Here is a 13,653-nt window from a genome sequence, read left to right as displayed (position 1 = left end):
CATAATCTAGAAGAATACTTCTAATCAAACCTGCAATTCCCATGGCATTTCCTTTGGAAATTCTTTTGTTCTTTCTTATTGCATTGCCAATTTCTGATGTGCATGCAGACATCATTATCTCCCCAATTTTGAAGAGGTCACAAGAAGGAAACTCCGGAACATTTGGTATGATCAATTTTGAATGTTGATCAATGTATAGTTTTCATTTAATCCATTACATATACTACAAACTTTTTCATCATAATAAAATAGGGGTTTATACCTCTCATGTCACTTCATTCAAAAAACATCTACCGCTCTCACATCGATTCTTGTGCCCAGCTTTTTTTCTTTTTCTTTTTCAAAAAAATAAATGAGACCCCAGCAACTGTTTCTATTGCATAAGATGGTTGTTCTCCTTTGAAAGGAGAAGTTGTTTTTCCAATAAAATATGTTCGTTTCTTATTATTTTTAGGGAAAAGTGTTTATATTTGCTACATTATATAAAGTTATCTCCAGCGACCCTAACACGAGACGTCGTTTTGGGATTTGGATAAAGAGTAATTAGTGTATTTCAGAAATTGTACTTTTCTTTTATATCATGAATTTTATAAAATTATTCAATATTTAAGTCCTAAAATAGCGTTGTTTTAGGGTTGAATGATTATTTTATGTAATTCGAGAAACGTTAATTTTTTTTTTATGCATACATGTGTCTTTTACTTACGAAGAAAAAGAATAACTTGATTGCAGGAGGAGCTTGTGGGTATCAAGATGTGGTTAAAGAAGGTTATGGGCTTGACACAACAGCATTGAGCACAGCTTTGTTCAACAATGGCCGGACATGTGGGGCATGTTTCCAGATCAAATGTGTAAACTCTCAATGGTGTAAAGGCCAATCCTCTATTTATGTCACAGCCACCGACCTTTGCCCTCCAAATTATAGTATACCAAGTGACAATGGAGGATGGTGCAACCCACCACGCAAGCACTTTGACTTAGCCATCCCTGCATATCTCAAATTTGCAGAATACAGGGGTGGCATTGTGCCAGTCATATATCGCAGGTTACATATACATGATCTATTTTCATAGGAGAATGATTCGTTTACAAATTTTTTTTTTACAAACTATATTAAGTATGACCTGTCATACACTTTTGATTTTAATTAAAGTATGACCGGTCAGACATAATGTAGTTTGTAAAAGTTTATAAATATAACATTTTCCATTTTCATATATATATATATATATATTGAAATTAATTTGCATGGTATATATTTGAAATTAATAATGTTTTTTTGTTACAATATATATGTATATGCAGGGTACCATGCAAGAGGGAGGGAGGTATTAGGTTCACCATGAATGGGAATCCTTATTTCAATCTAATAAAAGTGTGGAATGTTGGAGGAGCTGGGGAAATAGTAAGAGTGCAAGTGATGAAGGATGATGGCAAGTTCAAATGGACAGATTTGAGGCGAAATTGGGGTCAGAATTGGGATACAGATGTTAGGTTAGTGGGAGAGAGATTGAGCTTCAGGGTGACAGCAAGTGATGGAAGGTCCAGTGTCTCAAGGCGTGTCGCCCCTAAGTATTGGCAGTTTGGTCAGACCTAAAGGCAAAAACTTCCCATAAATGCTTCTCTGCAACACCTACATTTGGTGTTTTTCGATTTGTCTCTAGGCATTATGTTGATAATAATATAAATCATCACTTGTCTCATATGATATCCCTTCAAATAAAATTATTTTTATTTTATTTCTCTAAGTGTTATTGTTTTTTATTTTATCCCTCGGTTCATCGATTATTCGATTAGTTTGATTCAAGTAGTTTAATCCAAGTCTGTTGTAAGAGCAACATAGTTATAATTGAGATTTTACCTAAAAAGGAAAGGAAATAATAAATCGTAAAACATAAAATCATAAAGTCAAAAAAACATAAAACGTAAAAGCGTTAAAAATATTGATCAAAATGTAAAAAGAAAAGAAAAAAGATAAGGTTATATTTACAACTTATTTCGTTTATAATATCTTACAATCATATCTTAACCGTTGATTTTTGTCAATCAACGGTTACTATTTTCGCAAATCAAATTCATTAATTAATTATTAATTCACAATAATTACCACCCCTAAACACAAGGATTGCAAGAAAAACTATTTACCTTTTCTAAATTTTATTTAACCAAAAAATTCAAATAATAATTGGATTCTCCAAACCTTAAATAAATAAATAAAATAAATTCAAAAATAATGAAAAGTAATCTTGCGCAGCTAAAGGATATAATGTACAATCAAGAGAGAATCAAAGAAATAACAAAAATATAAAATAACAAACATTGATTAAAATTTCCTGAACTATGAAATAAGCCCAAAATGACACGCGCACGCACTGACGCACACACGAATATTTCTAAACCAATCTTAAATGCGTCAACAAGAAATTGATGTTTCATTAGATGAAAATTGGTTATTCGAGGTCCTCTAAATTTATTAAATTTTAAATTTTTTAAAAAAAATCAAGAATTAAATTGTTATGATCCACAATAAAATTTATATTTTTAAATTTGTGGTACTTCTGAAAGATAGCATCACACAAATAATTGTCATCTAACAACATAGTAGTTATTATTTGACTAAATGAGCTTAATACATTTTCCAGAATATTAATGGAGGATTTAATGATATTAATTATTATATACTAATTTTTAAGATCTTTGTTTTCAAAAATTTGAATTCTTTGGGAGAAAAGTCAATCTGGTCATTGATAATTTAATGTGTTAATTATTATTTGATTGAACGAATTTAATGTTGATTGTAAAAATAACGTAATTGTATTATTTTTAAATTTTAATTATTATTCATGATTTTAATTAATATTTAGAAATAAAAGTAAAAGAGAAATTAAAATTTGGAATAGATGATAAGATGAACCATAACATCCTGGAGTCTTGTTGGGAAAATTACACACTCTGGTTATATTGCCTACTCTAGAATGTTGCGACATGATATCCTAATCTTGCTAGTGGAGCCAGCAAAAATGAAGAGGGGTTGATGGATAAAAAAATTTCACGAAATAGTAATTGAATAATTTTTTCACAAAGTGGATCACATCAAACTTTTAGTCTTTATATATTTCATTCATATTTCTTTATGCACTACTTTGTATATGTCATGTAAGGTTAACAATATACAAAACCTACTACTATCTTACATGAAAAGAAACAAATTAAATAATGGTGCTTATAAGGAAAGAAATAAATGAAAATAATGATGATTAGTTGATTACTGATTTGAAGAGGTGATTGAGGTGTTATTTTGCAAATGTCATCCAATTAGACTATAAATATACATTCTTTCACTGCTATCTTAATGTGAACAAAACAAACTAAAATATCTGTGATTACAAAGACACGATTTTTGAAGGAATATATATATCTTCAATAGTAACAGAATAATATAATTACTCATTTACTAGAGAAGGAAAAAGTGGAAGTTCAGGATAAATGGAGAATAAATGCAATTAAATAGGTTTTTTTCTGCTTCTGTAATTTGAATGAATAATTCACAGAATCGTTAGTATTAATGGAATACTGGAAATATTTTCCATTTGGAGAGGTGATTGCTGTGTCATTTCCAAAAACATTAGACAAAGTAAGAACCTTGGACCTTATATATACATATTCGCCTACACCTAGCTACAACATAATCTAGAAGAATATGTCTAATCAAACCTGCAATTCCCATGGCATTTCCTTTGTTCTTTCTTATTGCATTGCCAATTTCTGATGTGCATGCAGACATTATGTCCCCATGGAGATATGAAGCTTATAACAATTTTGAAGGAGGTCACAGAGTGGGCGTTACCCGCAAGCATCATCGCCCCAAGTTTAGCCCTAGCCAATGGAAGGAGGCTCATGCTACCTTCTATGAAGGAAACTCCGGAACATTTGGTATGATCAATTTTGAATGCTGATCAATGTATAGTTTTGAATGCAAAAGATTTATCCCATCTCCATCATGATACCAAATGGAACTTGAGTTACAACATCTATTTGTAGCACGGTTTCTTTACCTAATTCTCTACAGTTACTAGATTTTTTTCATGTTCCAAAATTCAAAGTTAATCTGGTTTCTATTTCCAAATTGGTTGATACTACTCCCTGTTACTTAATATTTCTCAAGTCATCAAGCTTGATTAAGCAGGTCAATACCAAGAAGACGACTATTATAGCTGAATTAAAAGGAGGATTGTATGTGATTGATCAAGCACAACATCATCTGAAGACTCATTCTGACTCCAATAAAATTTCTGAGAATAAAATAGCTCTTTCAACAAAGAAGATAGCTGATGCAAGAATCTGGCATTTCCATTTAGGACATTTGTCTAACGAATCTTTAAGACTAGCAACAGCGAGCATGATTGCGAGCGGCCCAAAAATAAAAAGCCCAGTTTTCAGCCTATAAATAGAATGCAACGAGGCCTTCAGAAACACACATTCAGAAGACGGACGAAAGAAAGGCGAATGCGGAGACGAAGGCAGAAGGCAGAGACGGAGGAGAAACTCTGGAGCAGGATTCAGAGGAAGAGAAGGACATCAAAAACTTCACCATTGATCGTCTTTAATCCAAGTTTTATCATGAACTCTGTTTATTTTTCATTATTTAGTAATTCTGAATTTATGAACATGTTAGGCTAGTTTATTTATGTAGTTAGGATTATCGATCCGATGTGAATCCTATTTGTGGTTTGATTTAGTTTCTTTAATAAATTATTTCAAAATTTGTGTTTTACCTTGCATGAATTTTTATATCCTTGTATGAACTGATCAATCCTATAGGGATTTGAGGGTTAGGACTCGCAATAGACATATTGGGGTTTTAGTCTTGACAGGGGTAAAATACAAATTCTTGTATGACCTAGACATAGGCTTACTTGAGTTGTAGACTTCATAATTCATCGCGTTTAATGCTTATTCTAAGAGGAATTAACTAAGACATTAGGATTCTAATTAGAGTAAAGGGTTAAAGTCACTAAGTTAGGATTTAACCAAATAATTTTTAGAAGATGAATTGTCTGAAATATCTGAAGTAAATTATTATTGAAATTAATTTAAATTACTCTAGGAGGATCTGAGGTGAAATAATTCCTAACTGCAACTTTTGTTTTTGATTTTCTAAATTCTCAATTATTGCGTTCTTGATATTCTTGTTATTTACTGCAATTAATTTTGTTTTAATTTAAATTCAAAAATTATTCTCGACTATCAATTCGAGTTTTCCAAATTAAGGGGACTAGTTATAATAGTATTTGGCGCATTAATCCTCGTGGGACGATATTCTTATTTCACTACTTTATTACTTGAAACGATAGGTATACTTGCCGTAATCGCAACAGGCAGCTAAGTATGAATGTTGCAGGAAGGCAACGGAAACCGAGATCTCTGCATTGGAACAAAACAAAAGTTGGACGCTTGTTGATTGTCCTTCTGGTAAGCGTATTATAGGATACAAATGGGTATATAAAATCAAGCTCAAAGATGATAAGAGCGTCAAAGGTACAAGGCACGCCTCATTGCTAAAGGATACACTCAAACTGAAGGCGTGGACTATCTAGATACCTTCCCACTAGTTGCAAAAATGACCAAAGGATGGCACCTCATGTAACTACATGTAAAATAACGCGTTCTTACGTGGAGACCTATATGAAGAGGTCTACATGGATTTACCCAATGGCTTCCCTCAATCATCTCTTCCCAAAGTATGCAAGCTCCAAAAGTTACTCTACAGGCTCAAGTAAGCGAGCCGTCAGTGGAACTCAAAACTATCCTCTGCCTTATTAGATTTGGGATAAAAACAGTCTATTTCTGACCATTCCCTTTTCATCAAAAGCACTTTCTCATCATTCACAGCACTCCTAGTGTATGTGGATGATATCGTCCTCTCTAGCAATGATTTAGATGAGATCAACCGTGTTAGAGCTTCTCTGGATTCCAATTTCAAGATTAAGGACTTGGGTAATCTTTGATTTTTTCTGGGATTGGAGGTGGCTCGCTCAACTCAAGGAATAGTGGTGAACCCACAAAAATATGCTCTTAAACTATTGTCTGATAATGGTTTACTAGGCTGTAAACCAGTTACCACCCCAATGGAGCCCTCACAAAGCTTCAACGTTTTGATAACCTTTTTGATCTTCTCCTAAATGTTGCAAGTTATCGTTAGTTAGTAGGTCGTTTGTTGTACCTCACAACTACAAGACCTGATTTATCCTTTGCAGTTCACCAACTGAGTTAGTTCGTCTCATCATCGTCCACTCGGCATATGGCAACAACACACCGTGTCTTGAGATACATAAAGTCTTCTCCAACCAAAGGACTTTTCTTTCCATCTAATAACACCTTTCAACTATCAGGGTTTCCAGATAGTGACTAGGCATGTTGTCCATACATCAGGCGCTCTATTTCAGGATTATGAGTATTTCTGGGAACCTCATTAGTTTCACGGCGATCAAAGAAGCAGAATATTGTTTCCAAATCTTCTGTTGAAGCTAAGTACAAAGCCTTAGCTTCCATGTCTTGCGAGATTCAGTTGCTTAAGTTTTTGCTGCATGATCTTAATATTCCTATGACCAAACCAGCATCGATCTTTTGTGATAACCTTTAGGTGGTGTTTGGTTGGGAGCTTTTCAGCGGATATCTATCTTTCTCAAGTATGATTTTTAGAAATACCATGTTTGTTTCAACATTTTTCACCAAAAACCCATCTATCCAATTTGTCTGGATTTATGAGAAACATAGATATCCGCACTGTTTAGAAACCCAATTTGAAGGTGGGATTTTTCGGAAAACCGGTTATCTGGCTTTTAATGCACTGTTGATTTCATAAAGTTACCTAATTTTCCCAGTAAATTTTTTTCCCACCAAACAACTTTTTTTTACATTTTTCTACCTATCACTTTATCTATCTTTCTAATCATTTCTCTATCTATCTCATTTCCCTACTATTACAAAAAAAATTCCTGAACCAAACGCCCCCTTAAGCTATTTACCTGGCCAAGAATGCAGCCTTTCATGAACGATCGAAGCATATAGAAATAGACTGTCACATAACAAGGGAGCGCATTAATGATGGTACTATACATTTGCTTCCTGTTGCATCTTCATCCGAGCTAGCAGATGTGTTCACAAAACCCTTATCCAAGTCCTTTCCATTTTCTTATTTGCAAGCTTGGCCTACAAGATATTCTCAGTCCATCTTGGGGGGGGGGGGGGGGGGGTGGTGGAGTTAAATATCAAAGAAGAAAAGAAAGAGAACAAGATAACCAAAGCTGCTACTGAAGCTATCGTAAATGAGAAAAGCATAAAAAGAGCCACGTCAGATATACTAGCCATGTCAGCCCATCACTTACAGCTGATCCCACGTGAACATGCTTCTGATAGTTAGAAAGTTAAAGCTATTAGAATAACCGTTAGTTTATTATAGCTTATACACTTAACATTAACTTGTATATATGTATGTATTAGTAACTGAGATCAATACAAGATTCATTTTTCTCTTCTCAAGAGTATTCTCCCTTTCTTTCGTTCCCTTGTGTGTTTGTAAGAATTTTCCAACACACCACAAACGTTTAAAATATGATTTAAAGAAGGAAAAGTGTGTGTCATTTTAAATGACACAAGTTGTATCATTTCATAGATACAAAGAGGTGAGACCTACATCTTTATTTTTCAGTGGGGCTCACGTACACTTTTTTGTGTCTATGAAATGACATAACTTGTATTATTTAAAATAACACATAATTTTCCCTTTAAAAAAAGGATTATGGGAAATAATGATGAATATTTTGTGTAAGTTAAAAGTCTAAATTGCCAAGTACTAAGTCATTGTTCGGAGTGGTGTGAAAGAATACCGGAGAACAATAATTTCTTAGTTGAAGACAGATCACATATAGCACCTGTAAAAACATTTTAATGCTGAAGTCGTCTCAATAAAAAAAAATGAAATAAGAGTATCATACTTAAACTCTTTAAGATGCTTATAGATAGGGCGTGATATATCCTAGCATCGTAGAGAGTTAAGTGAATATACCATTAAGTTTAGGTGCATAAACTCATGTATATTACTATAAAATTCTCAAATAATAATAGAATCATGAATGTAAATGTTCATAAAAAGGAAAAAACTTAATGCCAGGTCTTTTTCTTCATTGCTTACTGGTGAATTACCCGTGCGATGCCCGGGGGAAAAAGAATGAAATCGTTATCGCCGTCGTTGGTTAATCATCGCACCGGTAAATCAACACCTTCATCTTGTTATCAAGCTCTGAACGGTACTATGGTGGAGGTATAAACATGAAGGAACAACAAATAAAAAAGCAAACCTGTTACTTGAGAATTATGTGAAATAAAAAAGAATTATCTTGCTATTTTGTGCTATTTTTGAACTTTAATAGGCTATAGCATTCACACGGAACTTATAAATATCAACCACAAACAAATCAGCAACTCATGGGCTTTGATTGTTATGTAAAACAAATATAGTTATGTACTCAATAATTCATTCTTTAAATATAACCACCAATGAACCTTCTCCTTTGTATTATTATTCAATATGATCCCGTCTTATTGTTTCAACCGTACACAAAATTTGCTACAAAATGAAATCAATTAATATACATGAAGAAAAAATAAATAAATGTTATGCTGATTGTTCATTTTGTTTAGATGCACTTTTATTTATCACAATATGATTGTTCATTTTATTTAGATGTTTGTTTCTGAAATATTTACAGCAGTAAATCTAATTATCTTAACCATACAAAGACGGGTTTGTTAGACAGTAGATATGAGGGGGAAACAAGTTTGCGCGCGGGGTGGGCCAGCCCTTCGGGCCGAGCTCATTTTGCCACCTCTAATTGTCGACATTTTCTATCAACTTGTAATAGGTTTTCGTATTTATCCATATAAAAAATGTTCTTATACTTACGTCTAGATTACTATGTATCTATTTTTTCTGTAGTTGTACCATATATACTAGATGAAGAGTTCAAAAATATTTGAGTTAGTACGTTTAATATAATAACAAACATTTTATAGTTGAAGTTAAATGTGGTAATATCAAAAGATCATTCATTTCCTTAATTACATAAGTATAAATAATTGTTCACAATATATATATATATATATATATATATATATATATATATTTAATGCATCATATTTAATCTGAATATTTTAGATAAAGTTTTTATATTTTATCTCAGAGATGGATATTCATTTATAAAAATCATAATTACAAAATAATAATAAATAATTATTTTTTTTGCAAAGATTTGTGTCCTTAGTATTTTGAATTTTACTAATTTGTATTTACAAAAATAGAAATCAGATTTAAAAATTTAATTATAAAAGAGGAAGCAGTATGAAATTTTAATTTAGTTACAAAAAAAGGTTGGTGGGTCAGCCCTCCGGCCGAGCTCAATTTACCACATCTAAATATCAGCATGTAATATGTTTTTATATTTATCCAAAAAAAGTTCTTATAGCCGCATTTAGGTTTTTATATTTTATCTCAAATATGGACTTTCATTTATTACAATCACATTTAAATAATAATAATAAATAGTTATTTTTTGGAAGGATTTGAGTTGTTAGTATTTGAAATTTAACAAATTTGTATTTACAAAAATTAAAATCAGATTTATGAATTTAATTATAAAAAAAGAAGGATGAAATTTTAATTTAATTATAAAAATATGTTGGTTTGCCGGCTCTATGGGCCGAGCCCAGTTTGCCACCTCTAACTATTAGCATGTAATATATTTTTATATTTATCCACAAAAAAGGCTCTTATAGTTGCGTCTAGGTTTTTATATTTTATCGCAGAGATGAATCTTTATTTGTTACAATCAGATTTCCAAAATAATAATAAATAATTATTTTTTTGCAAGAATTTGTGTCATTAGTATTTGAAATTTTAAAAATTTGTATTTTCAAAAATTAAAAACAGATTTAGGAATTTAATTATAAAAGAAGAATAGAGAAATTTTAATTTAATTATAAAAATAAGTTGATGGGTCGATCCTTTGTGCCGAACTCAGTTTGTCATCTCTAACTATCAGCATGTAATAAGTTTTTAAATTTATTCACAAAAAATATTCTTATAGTTGCGTTTAGATTTTTATATTTTATCTCAGAGATGGACTTTCATTTATTATAACAGATTTAAAATAATAATAAATAATTATTTTTTCAACGATTTGTGTCGTTAGCACTTAACTTTTTTAATGCATTATAAAATACACCATTGTTTAAAGAACCAAGTAACATCATTAGGTCTTTCCAAAACAATGTGGTATAAGTTGTTAAGAATTATATTTTTATATTTTCTGACAATTATTTGTTTTTTTTCCTTGCCACAATGAGGAAGATAATTTATAGTGAGTCAAATTTAAAGTTTAAATTAGTTAGTTTTTGTTTGAGTCAAATTTATAATTTCAATTGTAAAAGTACAAAACAAGCGTTCAAAAAACAGTAAATATTTTAATTTTAAATTAGACGCTCGAAATCCTTTTTATCCTTTTGAAACAAATATTAAAATTTAAAGTTTAAGTTAGTTAGTTTTTGTTTGAGTTAAATTTAGAATTTAAATTTTAAAAATACAAACCAAGGGTTTAAAAAACAGTAAATTTTTTGTTTTAAATTATACGCTCGAAATCCTTTTTATCCTTTTTAAATAGATATTAAAATTTAAAGTTTAAATTAGTTAGTTTTTGTTTGAGTCAAATTTAGAATTTAAATTTTAAAACTACAACCAAGCGTTCAAAAAACAGTAAATTTTTTGTTTTTGAATTAGACGTGCGAAATCCTTTTTATCCTTTCTAAACAGATATTAAAATTTAAAGTTTAAATTAGTCAATTTTTATTTGAGTCAAATTTAGAATTTAAATTTTAAAAATACAAACCAAGCGTTCAAAAAGCAGTTAATTTTTTGTTTTTAAATTAGACGCTCGAAATTCTTTTTATCCTTTTTAAACAGATATTAAAATTTAAAGTTTAAATTTGAAATGGTTTGAGTCAAATTTATATGAAATATTTTAGTTGAGAAATAAGTTTGTTGAAATTGTAGAGAAGGAAAAGGGTGTGAAATAAGTTTGACTCACTATAAATTTTTAATATTAGGTCTTTCCAAAACAATATGGTATAAGTTGTTAAGAATTATATGGGCTATATTTTCTGACAATGATTTGTTTTTTTTTCCTTGCCACAATGAGGAAGATAATTTATAGTGAGTCAAATTTAAAGTTTAAATTAGTTAGTTTTTGTTTGAGTCAAGTTTAGAATTTAAATTTTAAAAATACAAATCAAGCATTCAAAAAATAGTAAATTTTTTGTTTTTAAATTAGACGCTTGAAATCCTTTTTATCTTTTTTAAACATATATTAAAATTTCAAGTATAAATTTGAAATGGTTTGAGTCAAATTTATATGCAATGTTTTTGTTGAGAAATAAGTTTGTTGAAAATGTAGAGAAGGAAAATGGTGTGAAATAAGTTTGACTCACTATAAATTGTTAATATTAAGTCTTTCCAAAACAATGTGGTATAAGTTGTTAAGAATTATATGGCTATATTTTCTGACAATGATTTGTTTTTTTTTTCATGCCACAATGAGAAAGATAATTTATATTGAGTCAAATTTAAAGTTTAAATTTTTTAGTTTTTGTTTGATGTCATTGTTTAAGAAATTCTTTTATCCTTTTGTATTATGTTTTCGAATTTTTTTTAAAAAAAAATTCTGGAATATTCACTTTTTTTAAAGGATGTTGGTTTCAAGGCTAATTATGATAAATTTAATTATAAGATAAAAAGCTTCATATGCCTGTATTATATTTTGGAATTGAAGAGTCATCAATTTTTCTTCTAGTTCGTATTCTCAACATGAGCATGCAAAACAGAGCTTTTCAATGCCTAATTACATTGAATTAGGCTAGGCACTTATACAATAGGCACAAACAAAATTAAAAAAAGTAGAAGGATAAATTAATAGTGTTAATTTAAGAAAAAAATTCCTAAAAGAAAAATTGTTTTGAAACTATGTTGCTGGGTTGCACTGGTCTAGCATCTGACACACTTCAACATTCTTTGAAGAATTAGAAGATGGTTTTATGAGGGTCAAAGTAGTATCATTTCTATCCAACTCAACACTCTCATCGTCACGGTAAGCATATCTGTCAAGAACAGACATAAATTAAAGAACATCAACAACAATGTGAAACAAATTATGTATGGACAGGAAGAATAGAAGGGAAAGTTCATCTTGCTCTTGCAGACATTAAAGATAGAAAATAGAAGAACTTTAAGATAAAAGAGAAATTTTTACCGTGTTGAATTTTTAGATGGTGCTCAAAAAGCACACATAACACACAGGAGAGAAAAAGACAGAACTTGCCAAAAGGCTGGGGTGATCCACGCATTATGCCATTGCTCGTTGTATACTTTAAAGTTAAGACATTTTGTTATATCATTTCGTTCATTAATGATATTAGATTATGGAGAAAATGCTTGTAGAAGAAAAGCAGATAGAGAAGAATGTCATACCTTCCTCTGAGGAAGTACAAAAGCAATATCCCAGTGATTCCAAATCATCCCATCAGTTTTGTTCTACAACAAAGCTGCAAAAAAAAGCAAAAATATTACATATTCATGTGATAGAACAACAATATGAGAAGATAAAGATACATATAAGAGAAGAAATATGTGCATATAAGCTAATTACCAAATGAAAAAACCAATAATAGATATCCTATTTATATACAAAATATTTGCATTTTTTACAAAATATTTTTGTTCTTTTAATGATTATTTTTTAACAAAAAAGTAATGGGATAATAAATGAATTGTCTGCCACCAGCAATTGTTAACATATTTTCTCAATTGAATTTAATTACAAATTCGATTTTATTTAATATATTTTTCTTTTTATTCTTTTTTATCAAAGAAGGAAAGGTTTTAAATATTTTGTAGTGTGAACACAAAACTGAAAGTGAAGGAGAAAGCGACACGTCAGCAAACTTGACAAAGAATGAGTTTTCTTTAGAATATTAGATTGTTCTTGGAGTCTTTGTGATAGAAACATAGACAACCTTTACTCTTGTGAATTTTTTTAATACTTATCTCCATGTATTTTTATTATTATTTATAAGGATAAAATGGACAAATTAATTCAATATTTAACGGCGTAAATAATTGGTTGATGAAAAAAATAATAAAAAAGTAAATAATAAAAAATATAAGAAGATAAATAATGATAGAGAAAAGCACAAGCAGATTTTTGAAATTTTTTCTAAATTTTTTAAACTCAAGGCTTTTTATAAAACATGTGTGGACCCTATAAAAAGTGTGTTAGTTTTGCTATTGCAATATATGTATGCGAGGAGAGATAACTTCATTTTTTACTATTTTTATTATTATTTACAATATTAAAACAAAAAGAAGAGTTAAGTAATCAACTCAGTCAAATACACACAATTACTAAATGGGGAAAAAAGTGGTGTGGTTGGCAGTCGGTTGCCGCCATATAAATAAAAAAATATACATACATTGTCACACATACTATATATGCAACTGGAAAATAAAAATGCAGAAAGAAACAAATGTTATTATTAATTAGTCAA

General features: G+C 30.1%; 1 protein-coding gene across 1 annotated transcript; it reads left to right on the top strand.

Moving 5' to 3' along the window:
• Positions 1-41: 41 nt before the first annotated feature.
• On the top strand, positions 42-1,597 carry LOC133291493 (expansin-A4-like). The gene is made up of 3 exons (XM_061489759.1): positions 42-165; positions 733-1,045; positions 1,306-1,597. The coding sequence occupies exons 1-3, from the start codon at positions 42-44 to the stop codon at positions 1,595-1,597; spliced, it is 729 nt and encodes a 242-aa protein (XP_061345743.1).
• The last annotated feature ends 12,056 nt before the right edge of the window (positions 1,598-13,653 follow it).

Source organism: Gastrolobium bilobum, unplaced genomic scaffold (assembly GCF_033153095.1).
Source record: "Gastrolobium bilobum isolate Gb01-03AN ecotype WA unplaced genomic scaffold, APGP_CSIRO_Gbil_v1 utg3161, whole genome shotgun sequence".
NCBI lineage: Eukaryota > Viridiplantae > Streptophyta > Magnoliopsida > Fabales > Fabaceae > Gastrolobium > Gastrolobium bilobum.
This window is presented reverse-complemented; position numbering and strand designations above follow the sequence as displayed.